Source organism: Dama dama, chromosome 12 (assembly GCF_033118175.1).
Source record: "Dama dama isolate Ldn47 chromosome 12, ASM3311817v1, whole genome shotgun sequence".
In the NCBI taxonomy this organism is placed as follows: domain Eukaryota; kingdom Metazoa; phylum Chordata; class Mammalia; order Artiodactyla; family Cervidae; genus Dama; species Dama dama.
This window is the reverse complement of record NC_083692.1, coordinates 91,695,614-91,715,761: the sequence shown is the minus strand read 5'-3', so window position 1 is coordinate 91,715,761 and position 20,148 is coordinate 91,695,614. Positions and strand designations below refer to the sequence as shown.

The 20,148-nt window shown below is 37.0% G+C and overlaps 1 protein-coding gene across 2 annotated transcripts in view; it reads left to right on the top strand.

The window, feature by feature from the left end:
* SCAMP1 (secretory carrier membrane protein 1) overlaps positions 1-20,148 on the top strand; it is a 128,109-nt gene that overhangs the window by 61,609 nt on the left and 46,352 nt on the right. For both annotated transcript variants that reach the window (XM_061158105.1, XM_061158104.1), the window contains exons 3-6: positions 1,200-1,298; positions 2,277-2,385; positions 6,414-6,542; positions 11,271-11,430. In XM_061158105.1, the coding sequence (XP_061014088.1) occupies positions 1,221-1,298; positions 2,277-2,385; positions 6,414-6,542; positions 11,271-11,430 (476 nt within the window). In that variant the 5' untranslated portion in view covers positions 1,200-1,220. The remainder of the gene's footprint in view (positions 1-1,199; positions 1,299-2,276; positions 2,386-6,413; positions 6,543-11,270; positions 11,431-20,148) is intronic.

Here is a 20,148-nt window from a genome sequence, read left to right as displayed (position 1 = left end):
CTACCTTCATCATCTTCAGATTGTTTGACCTATTCTTAGCTCTTGACATTTCCATAGGAATTTTAGAGTCAGATGTACTCCATTTATATCTTTGGTTGTGTCTGGCTTCCTTTTCAGGGCTGCTGTTTGCTGTGTCAGAGTAAAATCAAGCTGCATGGGTAGTGTCTTTGAGTTTAATAGTTCTTCTGATCATTGAACTTCTCTCTGCAGCTGCTTGCTGGTATGTTTTCTTTTTTTTCTTCTTCTCTTTCTCTTTCTTCTTGTCCTCTTTTTCTTGTGGCTATTTTAAAGAATATCTACAGTTATTTTTTGACTGAAGAAAAAGTAGTATAGTGAGAAGAGAAGGCAAGTAATAGAGAATGTATAAAGCAAAAGGTACAAATCTCTTTGATAGGTTGCTGGGACATTCTAGATATTTTTCTGGACATATATAACTGTGTGTTCATAAAATTGGACATATACAACTGTTTTCATAAAAGAAAAAAATTAGTCATATGCAAGCTGGTCTGCAGTTGGCTTTATTTCATTTAGTATTTAAAGGGCATCCTGTAGAGCTAACGCATTCCTTTTGATGACTGCATTGTATGTACATATAGTAATTTAACCAATTCCCTACTTGTAGACATCTACCTGCTTTTTGAAGTTGCAGCTACTTTCACATACTGTTGATCCTCATTGGCAGAGTGGAGCTGTGCAGTTTATTTTCCATCTCCCTAATGTCTTCCCTTTTATTCTTTTCAAGAAGTATTACTGGTGTTCTGCCAAGACTGTTCCTATTTACTTTTAAGGGTCACTGGCACATAACTTTGTTAGATGGAAAGAGTGGATAGTTAACCTAGTGAACCGTTAACCTTGGTATAAATTCTTCAGTTTGGTGCTATCTGTATTTTACTAAAAAGACATACTTGCAGGTTTTTTTGTTTTCACTTTGTTTTTAATGAACAGTGTTCTGGAGGAGAGTGCCAATGGTGTAGTGCTGGAAGTAGCAGCCAAACTGAAGAGTTAAGAAATGAACAAGTTTGAGAAAATGGAGGTGAAACTCTTTTAAGTAGAGCTCATTGCCACACACTTGATTATGAGAAGTTAGGAGAGGAAGTGAGGCAGTTCTTGGCATTTTGGTTTTTATTGATATACTTTTTGAAAGAAGTTGAAGTTAGGTTTCTATGTTATGTAATTTGCTCTTTTCTTAATCTTCCTAGCCTCCACCAGGTAATGTGAAAATGCCTAACGTACCCAGTACACAGCCAGCAATAATGAAACCAACAGAGGAACATCCAGCTTATACACAGATTGCAAAGGTTAGTTCATGTTACATGTGTAAATTCATATGGAAAATTGCAATATCAATAACATTTGCTTTCAGAGCAAACTACTTCTTTATATAGTATTCCTTATTACTTAATTTTATTGGAGTATAGTTGATTTATCCTTCTTGTTTAATTTTTAACTCACTTTTGAAGCTGGGTTAGTAGTTTCTCAGCCCTATAATACTCATACCTCATTTTCAAAGTATTGATTTGCTTTGCTCCATTATTAGCAGTTATTGAATTCCTGTCATCTTGGTGTATAACTTGTGTAGTGAAATTTTTATTGCTTTTGGTCTCACTTTTTAATACACAATTCCATTATAGTAACAATGATAAGATCAGATAGATATTATTGGAAGAGAGTTAGGATGGCTAAGCAAAGTATATTGGTAGGAAATAGAAGGTGGCAAAAAATACCAAGAAAAAAGGAGATGAATAAGATGCCTGATATTACATAAAGGCAGATGGAGTTATAAACCCGAATTTCTTAACCATATCTTTCTTTTACCTTATTATCTTTTGAAATATAAGGTATTATACAGTATTCTTGCACTGGGAACCTTAGGTACCATTTAATCCAATTCGTAAGAGCTCATTCAATTGCCCTTTTCTCCATTTGTCTCTTTTCCTCAACTGTTCTCGTCTCTGTCCCTCATTCTAATTTAGCCACGGTTCCCCTTAATTTCATTTTCCCAATTACCTTAGGATTTTAACTACTCTTACTGAGAGAATTTTTTCTTGTCCTATTGGGCCCAACATTCCTATTGAGGCTTTTCATAACCAGAAGGCCAAAATGGGCCAAATAGTTCCATAATATTCTCTGAAACTGTAATCTTCAGTGAATTCCTATACTGTGGAATAGTAGTTGAATTAAGTTTCTAGCATAGTAGAGAAGTAGGAGTATAGTAGAAGCAGGAATATTACTGTACTTTCTACTTCTGACAACCTGTTCCCTTATTTTCTGTGTAGGAACATGCCTTGGCCCAAGCTGAACTTCTTAAGCGCCAGGAAGAACTAGAAAGAAAAGCAGCAGAATTAGATCGTCGAGAACGAGAAATGCAAAACCTCAGTCAACATGGTAGTATCCAAAGATGTTTGAAATAAAAATAACTTAACCTCTTAAAACAGGCCAGCACCAGCTCTAGGTCATTTGGTTTATAGATAAAACTCGACCCTGTTATTCTATCAAGGAGATCAGACATGGTGGATTTCCTGCTTGATAACTCTGTAGTTCTCTGATCTTGGCTGATTTGCAGTGTTTTAATAGATTAGAACAGTGTTTGACTCTTCACAAGTGAATGAAAATATGGTTTTACTTTATTGTAAATCAGGAGCCTTTCATTCTGCACTTGGACCTTCAGCTGGGTCTGCTGAAGCTTTGTGAGTACATGGGAGTATACCCTATGTTTGACTGCATTTAGCTGTTAACTTCTGGTTTATTCAGACCAATTTCAAGTTAATCTGCCCCTATCCTCACAAGTATATCTATATGTGTCAAACCAAGTTTAAAAAAATAACATCTATGGTAACTCTAGGAAGCCTGGGTATTTTGATGGTGCCAAATAAGTAACTTCCTGGTGGTTCAGTGATAAAGAATCCGTGTGCCAATGCAGGAGATGTGGATTTGATTCCTGGGTCAGGAAGATCCCCTGGAGAAGAAAATGGCAACCCACTCCAGTATTATTGCCTGGAAAATCCCATGGACAGAGGAGCCTGGTGGGCTACAGTTCATCAGGTCTCAAATGAGTCAGACACAACAACAACAAAGAAATAAGTAAGAGGTGAATTAACTATTTGATGTGAAATCCATTCAGGCTGTGACTGCCAAAGATCAGTCAGTTCAAAGGAATAGCTTAGGGAGAGATAGAAATTCTCTGGATACGAAGGGATGAGATAGCTAGGCAAAGTACTGTAAATATGTCTGGATAGTTATGGCATGACAATGTTAGGAGAGTGATGATATACTGCCTGTTTTTTCTTTATCTTAGAATATATAAGTCTAGGGCCTCATGTCATATCTCTTTGCCTTTTCATACTAGAAAAGCTATGACAATTAAAAAGCAGAGACATTACTTTGCCAACAAAGGTCTGTCTAGTCAAAGCTATGGTTTTTCCAGTAGTCGTGCATGGATGTGAGAGTCGGACTATAAAGAAGGCTGAGCACCGAAGAATTGATGCTTTTAAACTGTGGAGACTCTTGAGAATCCCTTGGACTGCAAGGAGATCCAACCAGTTAATCCTAAAGAAATCAACCCTGAATATTCCTTGTAAGGACTGATGCTAACGCTCGAAACACCTGATGTGAAGAGCTGTCTCTTTAGAAAAGACCCTGATGCTGGGAAAGATGGAAGGCAGCAGAAGGGGACTACAGAAGACGAGATGGTTGGATGGCATCACTGACTCAATGGACATGAGTTTGAGCAAGGTCTGGGAGATGGCGAAGGACAGTGAAGCCTGGCATGCCACAGCCCATGGAGTTGCAGAGTTGGACATGACTGAGCGACTGATGAACAACAGGGGCGTCATGAAGACACATTTATCCTGGGCCATTTCTCGCTTGCAGCATCAGAGACAGCATCTGTGAAAGGAGGAACTAAAAGTTTAATTGAGATCAGTGTTTCTGAAATTCATGTGACAAAAATCTGTCCTGTTCCCTTAACTTTGACTAATACAGATTGCTTCTATGAGAGATGTTTTAGTAAATGAAATAGTAATGAAGTGTGAGAAGTTAAGGGACTTGCTATATGTTATACATTTAAGTACTTTTCATCTGTCAACTCATTTCATCCTCAGTACAGTTATGGGAAGGGTGGTAAGTTGTTCTCACTTTACAAGTGTAGAAGCAGTGTCTTCAGGAAGTTGAATAACTTGTTCAAGGTCTCCTAGACAGTGGATGTGTAGGTGCTTCTAGTGTCAGAGCCTCTGTTCTTTACTACTGTTCTCAGCTTCTCAAGTAGTATGAGACTTGTATGAGAGGTGTGTGAACTATATAAAGTTTGAAAGGAGTGATAAAACAGTGGAGACATGTTGGGAAGAATCAGAAATAGAGGATGCTTTTTTCCCACTATGAAAATTTTCCTGATCTGTGAAAAAGATAATGATGCTGTGAAAGTGCTGCACTCAATATGCCAGCAAGTTTGGAGAACTCAGCAGTGGCTATAAGACTGGAAAAGGTCAGTTTTCATTCCAGTCCCAAAGAAAGGCAATGCCAAAGAATGCTCAATTGCACTCATCTCACAAGCTAGTAAAGTAATGCTCAAAATTCTCTAAGCCAGGCTTCAGCAATATGTGATCTGTGAACTTCCAGATGTTCAAGCTGGTTTTAGAAAAGGCAGAGGAACCAGAGATCAAATTGCCAACATCTGCTGGATCATCAAAAAAGCAAGTTAGTTAAGTTGCTCAGTCGTGTCCGACTCTTTGCGACCCTGTGGACTGTAGCCCACCAGGCTCCTCCATCCGGGATTCTCCAGGCAAGAAAAAGCAAGAGAGTTCCAGAAAAACATCTATTTCTGCTTTATTTACTATGCCAAAGCCTTTGACTGTGTGGATCACAATAAACTGTGGAAAATTCTGAAAGAGATGGGAATACCAGACCATCTGACCTGTCTCTTGAGAAACCTCTATGCAGGTCAGGAAGCAACAGTTAGAACTAGACATGGAACAACAGACTGGTTCCAAATAGGAAAAGGAGTATGTCAATGCTGTACATTGTCACCCTGCTTATTTAACTTAGCAGAGTACATCATGAGAAATGCTGGGCTGGATGAAGCACAAGCTGGAATCAAGATTGCTGGGAGAAATATCAACAACCTCAGATACGCAGATGACACCACCCTTATGGCAGAAAGTGAAGAGGAACTAAAAAGCCTCTTGATGTAAGTGAAGGAGGAGAGTGAAAAGTTGGCTTAAAGCTCAACATTCAGAAAACGAAGATCATGGTCCCATCACTTCATGGGAAATAGATGGGAAAACAGTGGAAACAGTGTCAGATTGTTTTTTTTGGGCTCCACAATCACTGCAGATGGTGATTGCAGCCATGAAATGAAAAGACTCTTACTCCTTGGAAGGAAAGCTATGACCAACCTAGGCAGCATATTAAAAAGCAGAGACATTACTTTGCCAACAAAGGTCCATCTAGTCAAGGCTATGGATTTTCCAGTAGTCATGTATGGATGTGAGAGTTGGACTGTGAAGAAAGCTGAGCGCTGAAGAATTGATGCTTTTGAACTGTGGTGTTGAAGACTCTTGAGAGTCCCTTGGACTGCAAGGAGATCCAACCAGTCCATCCTAAAGGAGATCAGTCCTGGGTGTTCATTGGAAGGACTGATGGTGAAGCTGAAACTCCAATACTCTGGCTACCTCATGCGAAGAGTTGACTCATTGGAAAAGACCCTGATGCTGGGAAGGATTGGAGGCCGGAGGAGAAGGGGACGACAGAGGATGAGATGACTGGATGGCATCACCAACTGGATGGACATGGGTTTGGGTAGACTCTGGGAGGTGGTGATGGATAGGGAGGCCTGGCGTGGTGTGATTCTTGGGGTCGCAAAGAGTCATACACGACTGAGCGACTGAACTATGAAAAAGTATGTAAAATCTAATTTATGAAAGTGTGGGATATGATATGTAAAATGAGAAAGCATAAGAAAACTCAAAATTTAAAAGCAGATTTTGCCTCTCTGTGGGTTAGGAATTATATTTAAAGATCGTAGATACTGAGGAGGAAATGGTAGAGACTTAAAATCTGCATGGGTTTCATGTGAGAGCCAGAGTCTTGGGACTTTGAAATAAATCTCTTTTTAGGGAAGAGTCACAGCATATGTCCTTATGCCCTTTTTTTCTTTTCTTGTTTCAACTTACATAAGTGGTATGACACTGGAAAATTATTTTACCATCTAATTGATATTCTGGAAAAAATTTTAAAAATAGAAAGCTTGGTTTTCAGAGTTGTAGGAATGTAGATTTTACAGTGTTATATTTTTAAACTCCTATTAAAATAATAGATAATATTCTTTATTATGAAACATAATTACATGCAAAAAGAATAGCAATATTTGTACTTATATTTGTACTTATATAAATAACTTCTTTTTTCTTAATTTGCAGGCAGAAAAAACAATTGGCCACCTCTTCCTGACAATTTCCCTGTGGGCCCTTGTTTTTATCAGGATTTTTCTGTAGATATCCCTGTAGAATTCCAAAAAACAGTAAAGATTATGTACTACTTATGGATGTGTGAGTATAGAATAAATATAAATTATATATTTGTTTGAAAGTGTTTATATTTTATTGTCAAAAATCTACTATTAAAAAACTCATATATTAAGGTAGCATCATTAATTGGTCCTTTCCTATAGATACTTTAAATTTGAGTGACACATATATTTAGTTACTTCAAAATTGTGCACTGTGTGGTGGTCTAAGTTCTTATCTGAGGAAGGTCTGTATACTGAGAACTGGCATTCTTTTGAGGAAGGGACTTCCCTATCATATGGTGGAATTTTGCAATGATCCTTTTTCTCTGAAAAATCTTATCTAGGTAATAATCCTTTAAAATAATTATTCATAGTATTTTATGCAAATGAAAGCTGTAAAGCATTGTGACTATCTTATAAAAGGGCATAAAATTTTGAAATATTATAAATTATTTCACTTTGAGCACTGTTTACTGTTCACTTTCAGGTGGAGAGGAACACTTTTATTATTGAAAGTGCTGAATTAATACAGGATATTTCATTAAATAGCACATTAGGACATACATTTTAGGCTGTGATGTTCACAATACTTTGGATATAATTACAGCTCATGGAATATTAAAACTAAATGTCAAGCTGTTACCAGTTTTTCTATGTACACAGAATCCCCACTTACTGTTTGATTTTTATTCCAAACGGCAGTCTTAGCCCCATTTAACCTCATTGAGTTGGTAGGAGAGGTAGCTGCTGTGGTTTCTTGCCTGAACCACTGCTGAGTTAATGAATGCATTGTGGAGTCCATTCTTGTTGAAGAACATCTGTGTGTTCTTCCTGTGTGATTAAGGAGCCTCCCCCCCACCCCCCAAAAAAAGGAGCCTCTCTCCATCAAATACATGAGATCATTGTCTTAAAAATCTTTTAACAGCATTGCGAAGTTGCTTTGGAATGTGAGAAGTGATTCCTTATGGATAGTACATGTTTAACTCTTATTTTTAGTTTGAGATTATGTTATCAATCTGACTTCTTTGGTTCATCCTGAGTGTCAGTAGTATTGCATATTTTTATTAAAGGTTTTGATTCCATATCTGTCCTTACTAACAACTCCTATTTAATCAATATATCATTAAATAAATGCAGATTAAAATAATTGGGCTTCCCTGGTGGCTCAGATGGTAAAGAATCCATTTGCAATGTGGGAGACCTGGGCTTGATCCCTGGGTTGGGAAGGTCTCCTGGAGGAGGGCATGGCAACCCACTCCAGTATTCTTGCCTGGAGAATCCCCATGAGCCTGGCGGGCTACAGTGCATGGGGTCGCAGAGTCAGACGCGACTGAGCGACTAAGCACAGCACAAAATAATTCTTTTCTTAATTGGCAGAAATTGGCCTAGCATTTTAAGTATAAGTTCTTCGACTTATTAGTGAAAAGATGTATTTTAGATAGGGGAGATGGGTGTTGGAAGAAAATTCTATAGGGTGTTTGGTAAATATAGATTGAATGGGGAAGATGATGAATTTTAACCAAATAGTTAACTGCTTTACCAGTGCTGATTGTTTCAAAATAAGTCTGTTTTGCCCTAGTTACATGTAACTTTCTGAGGGTCTTACAAATAACATAGTTGGCTATAGTTTTTCCCAACCCTGTTCAGTTGGCAGATCTGTATTCAAAGAGAGCTTAAGATTCCATCCAGTTAAGGTTCTGATTTGAAAAAACATTATCTGCAACAAAGTACGATCTAGTCTAGCTTAGTAATGTCTCTCAATTTCATAAGATATAGGCTGTTTTAGTAAGTTATTTTCAAGAAGTATCACCTTCTTACTGATTTTGGAGTTGACTAATGCTTTCACACTGTAATGGGCTTCCCTGATAGCTTAGTTGGTAAAGAATTTGCCTGCAGTGCAAGAGATCCTGGTTCAATTCCTGGGTTGGGAAGATCCGCTGGAGAAGGAATAGGCTGCCCTCTCCGTTATTCTTGGGCTTCCTTTGAGGCTCAGCTGGTAAAGAATCCGCTTGCAATGCAGGAGATGTGAGTTTGATCCCTGGGTTGGGAAGATCCCTGGGAGAAGGGAAAGGCTACCCACTCCAGTATTCTGGCCTGGAGAATATTATCACACTGTAATAATATAGTGTGAAAATTATCACACTGTAATAATAATTCTAACAAGAGATAACATTTATCCAGGATTTACTTTATGTGAAGCACAGAGCTAATCACTGTATATATATTACATTATTAAATCTTAACCACAGTATGAAGCAGGTACTATATTATCTAGCTTTATAGTTTGAGAAACTAAAGCTTAGAGAATCTGAGCTAACTTGTCCAAGATTACTCGGCAAGTAAGGTTGGAGTCGGATGGCTTGATTCTAGATCCCAGAGTTTAGATTTCCATGTTATGCCACCTACAAGGTACCAAAATAAAGAAGTAATTTACATTTTAAACTCAAATATGATGAAGATATGCTTTCAGTGGTACTTTTCTTGAGGCAAGTAATCTCTATAAAGGAACTGAAGCAATTAGAAATACCAATATGAAATGAATCTCAACATCTTTTTGACTATACTCTTGAATTTAAAGAAGGAAAGAAAAAGAAAATTTAAAAATATCAGCTACATTAAAGACCATTTATTGAAGAAGATAATATACTGTCCTAAAATTATTTATTTTAGGTATCTATATTGTAATGCAGGACTTAGCAAGAAGAATATTCCAATGATGGTTGCAAATTTAGGTCCACTAATACCAGATTTGAGTGCTTAATAAAGCAAATTGAAATTTTATAAGAAGGAGGATCATTCAACTTGGGAATCATATAAACAAAATGGCCTATAATTTTAAGTATTTTACCCACAATCGGAATCCATCAAGTGGACTGAAGTTGGATTGAAATTATCAACATAGAATTGCGCATTTCACTTTACCTAGACCTTCTGTTTTTTTGGTCTCTGTGTATGAGGACTGATTGTTTAGTAAGTAAACCTACATATTTTACTCTTCATTGGGATACAAATGAATGACTTACTGATCATAGTTGCTGGTTACTATGAAAACATATAGAAAAAATTTTAATAGATTACACAAAATTTAATTGGTATTTTAATCTATTCTTGAAAGAATTTTTGTGAGCTTTAAAATACATATACCTGTATATTCTGTCTTTTTTTCTTAAACAGATTAGGGGATAAACCTAAAATAGTTACTTCTTTAGAGGTTGAAATTTGACTTAATGTTCTGAACATTTATAATGGTTTTAGGCAGTTGGATTCTGTTTAATATTACAGAATAATATCACACAATATCTCAAATTCTGTTTGTAAGCCCTTAACAGAACAGAACTACTTTTATTTTGAGGCCAAGGATTTTGAGTAAATTTATTATAAGCTAGCTTTCATGACTTAGGAATCCTAGTGGGAATAAGTAAGAGTCTTTCCTGTGTGGTAGAATGGGATGGGATTTTAAAGCTGCAAGGGCTTGTGCCCTTCTCTAGTTGAAAACCTGAAATGCACTGAGGTTGCTTAGCTCAGTGTATGTCACTCGAACCCACGTATCTTCATTCTTCCTCTGGGGTTCGCTCTCCTTTCCTAGCATTTGTGTATTTATCTGATTGTTAGATAAAGGCATATTTAGAGGCACCCTGGAATGTGTTTATATCTTACTTCATTAACTATCAATTTTTTGATTAATAATTTAAAGAAATTTTTAAGTTTTTTTTAATGTTTGTTGAAAATGTATTTTTAAAATTTATACTGTCTCAGTTTTCCATTTGTTGTTTTTAATTAAGGTAGTAGTTTGTTGACATTTTTACTGTACTGATAATTTACATTAAACAGTACTTTAACTTTTGAAATGATTTATTTCTTATAACAAATTCAGCCTGTGAATAAATTTTTTAAAAAATCCTTTAAAAAAGTTACTAATTATAATGGGTCAGTGTTCTTTAGGATAATAGTGTACTTAGATGTTACTCAGATTTTTGGATTTTGGTCCGCAGGCAAAGTAATTATTAGATCATAGGAAGAGTTTGCCAAGATCTATTTGCATTAACAAAAAGAAAAATCTGCTAAAGTAGGTAAAGTGCATCATGGTAAACTTTACGTTTTTTTAAATAAATGTAATTCCCTACCAAAACACTGTTTTTAATGCTAGGACTTTTAAAAACGGGCAACTTTATGAAAGTGAGTTAATAATCCTTATAGCTTGACTGTTTAGTCATTGGAAGTTTCTGCTGTTTTAGTAGTTTCAGTCCAGTCATTCTAATTAATTTTATTGCTTAAAAATATTACAATGAGATTGCACAGGGCACTTCTCTAGTATTCTCTTGTGTAATTCATGCTGGGAGGAGCCTGCAGCCCTCTTCTATAAAAATTGTAGTTCTAAGTGTAGGATCTTTTCCCTCTCAAGTCCTGGTTCTTTTCCTGGAAGCCACTACTTTTCTGCTTGGGCCTTGGATCAAGAGACACGTCACATGTTTCCTTCTTAGGGAAGAAGCCCTTAAGGTTCTGCTGCTTTGGTTTAGCTGTGTAACTGCCCATTAGGAGAGGGCCAAAAGAATTTTTGCCAAACAGTGCATGTATTAGAACTCCCTTTTCCTGTGAATACTCTGTTTTCAAATCAAACATGTAAAAAACAGCAGTGTTTTGAAAAATACTAAATGGAAATGGGGTAGACTGTATGTGCTTTTAGGAAGTGTTTTCTTGATTATAATTTCTGTTGAATGAACACATACATTGAATGTAAACATTTCTTTTCTGTTTTTTAATTCCACAGTCCATGCTGTAACACTGTTTCTAAATATCTTCGGATGCTTGGCTTGGTTTTGTGTTGATCCTCCAAGAGGCGTTGATTTTGGATTGAGTATCCTGTGGTTCTTACTTTTTACTCCTTGTTCATTTGTCTGTTGGTACAGACCACTTTACGGAGCTTTCAGGTAAAATGTGTGTACTTTAAAATATGCTCTTTAAACCTGTGAAGTAAATAATTTGTAGTACACCTTAAAGGTAAAGGTGACATATGTTTATGTTTTAAGCTTTTTATTATTATACAGTATACCTTCAGAAAAGTCTGTATGTAACATCTCTGTTTATTAAGTCCATCTCTAACTTGCTGTATATTCATTCGACCTTGTAACTAACAATATCCCATTCTTTTCTCCCACTTGAGAAAAAAGACCAAACGTGAAAATGAATGTGGGGAAAAATGAGAACAAACTTAAGTCTTAATATTTGTAAAAGATTCTTTTCCATAAGAACATTTTACTCCTATTTTCGCCTTCAAAAAAAAAGAGTCAAAAAAAAAAAAGTCAAAAGTGGTGATTAATCCTAATTTTTTAAATGGATCTGGGTCACCTAGCTAAGGTAAATATACATGTAATATTTAAAGTGAGTCGCTTCACCTAGCAACTTGGTAATTATTTTCTGTGTAAATTCATTTTTGGTTTTTCAAAAGGCAGTGACATTTTAAAACCATTTAGACTGTAAGATTAAGTATACTATTTTGCATGATATATTTTAATGAATGGTTTGGGATAAACATTTCCTAAATGCGTGTCCTGTGGGATATTACTAAGTGTTGTAGAAAAAGTGCTCATTAGCTTCAGTTTGGGAAGTTAAATGGGATAATAAAACTAGTCTCTTCATTTCCGAATCTCTTAGGTTTTGTTAAGAGCTTCGTGTGATTTGTGGTATAACCGTGAAACCATATGTGTCTGCATGTGGAATGTCTTGTTGGGTTATTGCTTTAGAAAACAAACACTGGGAAATGCTGATTTAGAGGCTAGCCTTAGACGAGTCCATGCATTCAGTTGTTGATCGCTTTCTTTTATTTGAGTAAACTCGTTTATGAATGACAGACCTTTTTCAGCTCTCATGCACGTGGAGTGTGTATTGTGCAGATGATGTATTAGAGAAATTAGAGGGCCACATTCAGTTGTTTAATTTCTTATTTCAACAAAAAATGTCTTTGATTATCCAGAATGTGTATTACCGTCCCGCGCACGCCGCCCCCCCCCCCCCCCTCCCAGTCTTGCCAAATGGGATCAGAAATGAAAACATGGAAACTGAAAATGAAAAGGAAGGAAATGGGGAAGATTAGGGAGTTTGGAGAGAAAAGTGTTGTTCAACAGAAAACTAAATTGGTTAGAAATTGAATGAAGGGAAAAAAATACGTGGGGGGAAGGAAGGAAGGAATCTTTGGATCTAATGGAAAATGACAGGCTGGTTGTCTAGGAATGAGAGAGGCTCCCTATAAGAGGAGTAAAAGGGTCCCGGCGTGAACAGAAGAGTTCCTGCTGCTCTTTTCCTTGTTATCCTTTTCATGTGTTGTTGGATTTGGTTTACTAATGTTTTATTGGTTTTTGCCTCTATGTTCATTAGGAACAGTGGCCGTTAATTTTCTTTTTTTGTAGTGCACTTATCTGGCGTTGGCATCAGGGTGATGCTGGCCTCATAAAATGAGTTTGGAAGTGTTCCCTCCTCTTCTGTGTTTTGGAAGAGTTTGAGAAAGATTGTTATTAATTCTTCTTTAAATGTTTGGTGATTTTACCAACAAGGCCATGAGGTCCTGGACTTTTGTTTTGGGGAAGTTTTTGATTACTAATTCACTCTCCTTACTAGTAAATGATATGTTCAGATTTTCTATTTCCTTATGAGTCATACTTGGCAGGTTGTATGTTTCTAGGAATTTATCCAAGTATAAACTCATGTATTCTTAGTTTCAGTAGTTTCTTTCACTTTTGCCATTTGCACTAGAAATTTTTTAAAGATTTCATTCTCTTATGAAATTTTGTTAATGTCTGTGTGTGCATACTTCAGTATCTAGAATGCTCTGTGAACATGTTTTGTATTGTTCATATTTTCTCTTTGTTTTTAATCATATAGTGCAGCTATTGGTATACTTAACATGACTTGACTGAATCTGGTTGTGGTGAATAAACAGTTGTGGAGGCTTCTGATGTTGGCCAGTTGTTTCAGAAGAAGTTCACCTTTGCCCTGCTTGTCAGTTAGAGGATAAGTCAGGGGCTGAGCTGAGCTATAGTCTATTAAGCCTGACATTAAAGAGGTTTGCAAAAAATATAAAGTAATGCTACTCTTTTTGCTTCTTCCACTCCTCCAGTTTTCATGAAAGTGTTATTTTATAGTAAGAAATTTATCTAAAAATTAGTTAAATGCTTTAACTATTTCTCAATTTTAGTTTCTCATTTGGTAAAGCAAGAGCTACAACCCACATAATCAAAAGTTCCTTGTGATGCTCAATAATAAAGAAGTGCTGAGGCCAAAAGCTTGAGAATTGTCGTTCTAACCCTTTTCCCATTAGGGAACACTGCGGAAAAGCCTATTCTGCTTTCAGAGGCTCTTCTGTCTTTCTAGCATCTGTATTTGGTACATGCCTTGAGAGAAGAGTTGGCTGCATGTTTGGGCCAGTATTATGCCTCTCACTTCTCATTACTCAACATGTGAATCTGCTAAAAGCTCTGTTGGTTTGTCTTTTCCCTCACAGCAGCGTTCTGTGCAGGCAGAATCTGAATTTTCAGCTTATTGTCTTGTATTCAGCAAAAATGGATTGAAGCTGTAGAATGTCAGCTTACATTTCTGTAGTTCTCTTCCACTCCAGAACCATGGACTCTATTCCTGGATGTTTCAGGAGCTCTTCAGTGGATTTAAGCAGATTTTTTCCCCATTTTATCCTGCTATTCTAGTTGCTCTTCTTGGAAATACACACACTAGCCTTTTCTCTCATATTTGGAACCATAAAACTAAAATTAATTTGTTTGGTTCTAAGAATTTACATCTCTGTTTACATTGCTAATCTGTTCTTGCATACTGTCTAGTTTATCCATTAGAACCCATAGCATATTACGTTCCTGATGGTAATTCCAACATCCTAATCTTATCTGACTGTGATTCTGATGCTTGCTCTATATTTTCAAGCTGTGTGTTTTTGCATTTTTGTTATGTCTTGTGATTTTTACTTGATTGCTGGACATAGTGTACTAGGTAAAAGGAACTGCTGCAAATAGGCCTTTAGTAATGTGATGGTAAGGTAGCAGAGAGGGGAAGCATTCTGTGGACCTACGAGTAGGTCTCAGTCTCTTGTTTAATAGTTAACCAGTGCCTCTGGACTGTGAACTGCACCAGTTGCTTCTCAGTCCTTCCCTCTCCTCAGGTGGGACAGGGTGTCATAGAGTGGGCTGGAATTGGGTATTTTCGGTTTCTCCATATAGGATCTCTGAAAATTTTCCCTGTAGCTCAAATGGTAAAGAATCTACCTGCAATGCAGGAGACCCAGGTTCAGTCCCTGGGTTGGGAAGATCCCCTGGAGAAGGGAATGGCCACCCACTCCAGTGTTCTTGCCTGGAGAATCTCATGGACAGAGGAGCCTGGTGGGCTAGAGTCGGTGGGGTCGCAGAGAGTCAGACACGACTGAGCCACTAACACTGCCACTACACTATGTAGGTCAGGCTGCCGTAAGACTTACCTCCAGAGTGAGCTGGGTTCTGGTTTCTCTTGAGGCCGTACCTTGATAAGAACAGAGTGCTGTAGGCAGGGGTCCCCAACCTCTGGGCTCTAATGCCTGATGATCTGAGGTGGAGCTGATGTAATAATAATAGAGATAAAATGCACAGTAAATGTAATGCACTTGAATCCCCAAACTCCTCCCCCCTCCCACCCGCCCTGCGATCCGTGGAAAACTTGCCTTCCACGATACTGGGCCCTGGTGCCAGAAAGGCTGGGGGCCGCTGCTCTTGTGTTCCCAGAAGATTCCTTTCCCCGTCTCCTTCCCGAAGCACGAAGGGGTTTTCTCTAAAGAGATCACCCAGAGCCAGGGTGAGCTGCTGTTGGAAAAACTCACAAATGTGTGGACTCCCTGAATGACTAGGTCTCCCTGGAGTTTTAACTCTGTGTTGTACACTCCGAGCCTCCAGCATTTTGTCAGTTACAGTTCAGATATTCCTACCCTGGCAATGGTTGCTGCAGAGGTTTCTGCTTATGTGTTTCTGCTCTAATAACTTTTGATTCTCTGTATCCATCTATCTGTCTTTCCAGTTTGGGGTTGCAGTTTGCCCTCTGGCTTCTCTTCTCTTTCAGATTTAAGAAGAGTTGTTGATTTTTCAGTTTGTCCAGCTTTCTACTTGTAGTTAGGATGATATACTACTTCTAAGCTTCTTCCAGGTATGCTTTTTAAAAGCAAGCTACCTCTGGGCAATAGACAGTATTTTTTTGGTCCTATTCCTTTATAACATAATATCTGTGGCGATTTCATACCTTTCATGTTAGAATATTTTGCTAACTCAAATTAGAAATTAAATATAATTGAAATATAAAATCATTTTAGCATCCTGAAAAATGTTATATTAGCGTATGAGCCAGGAAGTCAATTTTTTTCTATAGAGATATACTTGATATTTGATTTTAAGTGTAAAAACATATTCAAGTCCTAGTCCATTTTCATGTTGTTTAGTCTTCCAAGTGAGTTTAATGTAGGTTAAAATACTGCCTTTTGTAATTAACTTTTTTATCCTGTTTGTATAACCAGAAAAAGAGAATTTTTCTTTTTTTATTCCAAAGTGAAGTATCAAATTACATTAATCCCAAGGGAAGATAATATTCTTTCTATACCTGCAAGAAGAAACTACTGTTTAGTTTCCTTCATGTGTATATGAATATATAGTGCTTACAGTCTGCAAGTCTTGTTTAGTACTTCATATTGTTTAATATTTATAATCTCTCCAGTGGATCATGAGTTGCTGAGATTTTCACTGGAAATTTAGGGCACTTATGCTCTTCTCTGCTGTATTATGTTTACATTATTATTTAATTTGCAGAAGTCTGCCTAACTCAGTGATCTCCATTCAGTGGCCTAATTAACTTTAGATTATAGCTGCACCTTGAACAACGTAGGTTTGAACTGCTTGAGTCCAGTTATATGTGGATTTTTTTCAATGAATGCTACTGTGGTACTACTTGGTCCATAGTTGGTTGAACCTGCTCATTAGAATGTTGGATACAAGGGCCTGACTGTAAAGTTATATGCAGATTGGTTAGAGGTCAGTGCCTTTAACCCTTTGTTCAAAGGTCAGCTATATTTACTGGCAGTTTTTATTTCTTGGTTAATTCTTTAGCCAAAGTAGTTAAGAGCTTACTATTTGTTACAAAGTTCTGTACCAGTTGAGTGTTGAGAATGAGAAGGAAAATGGCTTGTTTATTTTTATATGGCTAATTTTATAATAGTTTTTATAGTGTGATGAAAGGACCCTTGGTACTCTCTTTTCAGAGAGTTTAAGGTTCTCCCTTTTCTAACCATATATCTGTGTGAAGCTGATTTTCTTAATTTTCAACTATAATAACATACGATAGATTGAAGACAGACCTGATATGCAAATCTATATAGAATATAGCATTGTTAAGGATTTAAAAACTCTGAAACTAATACCTCCTTCTGTATGCCCTTGAAAGAATATATATTCTGTTTTGATTGGGTGAAATGTTCTGTAAATATCAGTGTGGTCAAAATGTTGATAGAGTTGTTCAGATCTTCTGTATTCATACTGATATTTTGCCTGCTTGTTGAATTGACAAAATGTTGAAATTTTCAACTTTAATTATGGATTTTTCTCTGTTTTAGTTCTATCTTTCATGTAGTTGGACAGTGTTGTTAAGTAGATATATATTTATATGTTTTCTTTGTGCTTTGAATTCTTTATCATTATGTAGTGTCCCTCATTATCCCTGGTAATAATCCTTTTTTTGTCATCTATTTTATCTGATATCACTACAACTGTTCTAGCTTTCTTTTAATTTATATTTGCATATTATATCTTTTTTCTTTACTTTTAACCTATAAATATTTTTATAGTAGCCTTTTTTTTTTTGGTGGACTGCCTTTATTTGAGTCCTGCATCCACATTGGCAGTCTATATTAATGATGTATTTCTTAGGTTCTCTTTTATTCTAATGCCTTTACATCATCTGCATCATCGGGAATTTCATGTATTACTTGATTCTGGTAGTAATGAAGTTACCAACCTGTGCCAAAAATTTTCAAGATTTTATCAGAAGCCAGATGTCACTTCTGTAAGTAGAATCTGTGAGCAAAACTGTTTGCACTGCAGTATTGTGTAATAGAGGTACCAGCAACTAACATTTAGATCATTTCCCATGTGCCTGTACATCCCCTGCTTAGCACTTACAGGTATTATTTCATCCATATAAAAGTAGATTCCATTGTTATTCCTATTTTGCAAATAGAAAATCTCAGATTTAGGTCTAAATTTTCCTTGAAGTTACATAATTTTAGCTGAGAGAGTCTGGATTCAAACTCAATCCTATTTCTAAAGCTACATGCTCTTAATGACTACTCTTGAGTTACTAAAGGTTAAACGTTTAGTACTTTAGTTAAGTTGTACCCATTTATTGTAGTTAAATGAATTGCTCTTCCTTTAAAAATAATGAAATACTTTGTTTTCCCTGTTTTGCCAAATTGTAGTTGTAATTAATACCTCTGATATTGATATGTAATGTGAAATAAGCTGTATAAAGTTCATATAAATCTGTGTGCTAAGGTTTTTAATAATTTAGGGAGAAACATTTTCTATGAAAGTTGTACTATACTTGGCAGTGTGTTATTTGAAGACATTAAGCAAACACAAGTGGCTTATTTGAGATTGTTTTCCAGTAGGCTTTGATGTGGAAGAGTCAGGATGGCAAGCAGTAGGAAGCTTCTTTTATTTAGTTATTTAGTCTGATGAAGAATTGGGTTACTTAGTTGGATTTATTATGAATAAATATTCAAAATACCACAAATACTTTGTTGTAAACTTAGGCCGATTACAATTGAGAACTACTTAGTTTAGATCAATTGATCATGTTTTTCCAACTATACTTCTACTTATTCTTTGGCTTAAAATGGCTGTGTACAAGCTGGGTTGTTCAAACAGTCTGCTTCCTAACCTCTTTCTATGAACAAGACCCATCGCCTTTGGTTTTGGATAATGTTGTTGTTGTTCAGTTGCCAAGCTGTATCCCACTCTTTGTGACCCCGTGGACTCCTCAGCATGCCAGGCTTCCCTTTCCCTCACCATCTCTTGGAGTTTGCCCAAGTTCATGTCCTTTGAATCAGTGATGCCATCCAACCATCTCATCCTCTCACCCCTTCTTTTCCTTCTGCCTTCAGTTTTACCCAGCATCAGGGTCTTTTCAATAAGTCAGCTGTTTGCATCAGGTAGCCAAAGTATTGGAGTTTCAGGGTCAGCATCAGTCCTTCCGATGAGTATTCAGAGTTGATTTCCTTTAAGATTGACTGGCTTGATCTCCTTGCTGTCCAGGGGACTCTCAAGAGTCTTCTCCAGCACCACAGTTCGAGAACATCAATTCTTTGGTGCTCAGCTTTCTTTATGGTCCAGCTCTCACATCCTTACATGACTACTGGAAAGACCATTCAGTTCAGTTCAGTCACTCAGTCATGTCCGACTCTTTGTGACTCCATGGACTGCAGCATGCCAGGCCTCCCTTTCCATTGCCAGCTCCGAGTTTACTCAAACTCATGTCCATTGAGTTGGTGATGCCATCCAGCCATCTCATCCTCTTTCGTCCCCTTCTCCTCCTGCCTTCCATCTTTCCTAGCATCAGGGTCTTTTCAAATGAGTCAGTTCTTTGCATCAGGTGGCCAAAGTGTTGGAGTTTCAGCTTTAGCATCAGTCCTTCCAATGAATATTCAGGACTGAGTTCCTTTAGGATGGATTGGTTGGATCTCCTTGCAGTCCAAGGGACTCTCGAGTCTTCTCCAACACCACAGTTCAAAAGCATCAATTCTTTATCACTCAGCTTTCTTTATAGTCCAACTCTCACATCCCTGCATGACTACTGGAAAGACCATAGCCTTGGCTAAATGGACCTTTGTCAGCAAAGTGAGTCTTTGCTTCTTAACACACTGTTTAGGTTTGTCATAGCTTCCCTGCCAAGTAGTTGTCTTCTAATTTCATGGCTGCAGTCACCATCTGCAGTGCTTTTAGAGCCAAAGAAGAGGAAATCTGTCACTGCTCCCACCTTTTCCCCTTCTATTTTCCATGAAGTGATGGGACTGGATGCCATTATCTAGTTTTTTTAATATTGAGTTTTAAGCTGGCTTTTTCCTCTCCTCCTTCACCCTCATCAAGAAGCTCTTTAGTTCTTCTTAGCTTTCTGCGATTAGAGTGGTATCATCTGCGTATCTGAGGTTGTTGACATTTCTCCCAGCAGTATTGATTCCAACTTGTAATTCATTCATTCTGGCATTTCACATGATGTGCTCTGCATATAAGTTAAATATACAGGATGACAGTAAACAGCCGTGTCATACTCCTTTCTCAATCCTGAACCAGTCAGTTGTCCTATACAAGGTTCTGTCGCATCTTGACCCGCATGCAGGTTTCTCAGGAGACAGGTTGGATGGTCTTGTATTCCCATCTCTTTAAGAGTTTTCCAGTTTATGATCCACACAGTCAAAGGCTTTAGCACTGTCAATGAAACAGAGGTAGATGTTTTTCTGGAATTCCCTTGCTTTCTCTATGATCCAGCAGTGCTGTTACACATCATGTATACCTGCAATGGTGTTTTTTCCTCCTGGACCTATTTTTAAAAAATTTATTATTTTTATAATTTATTTATTTTTT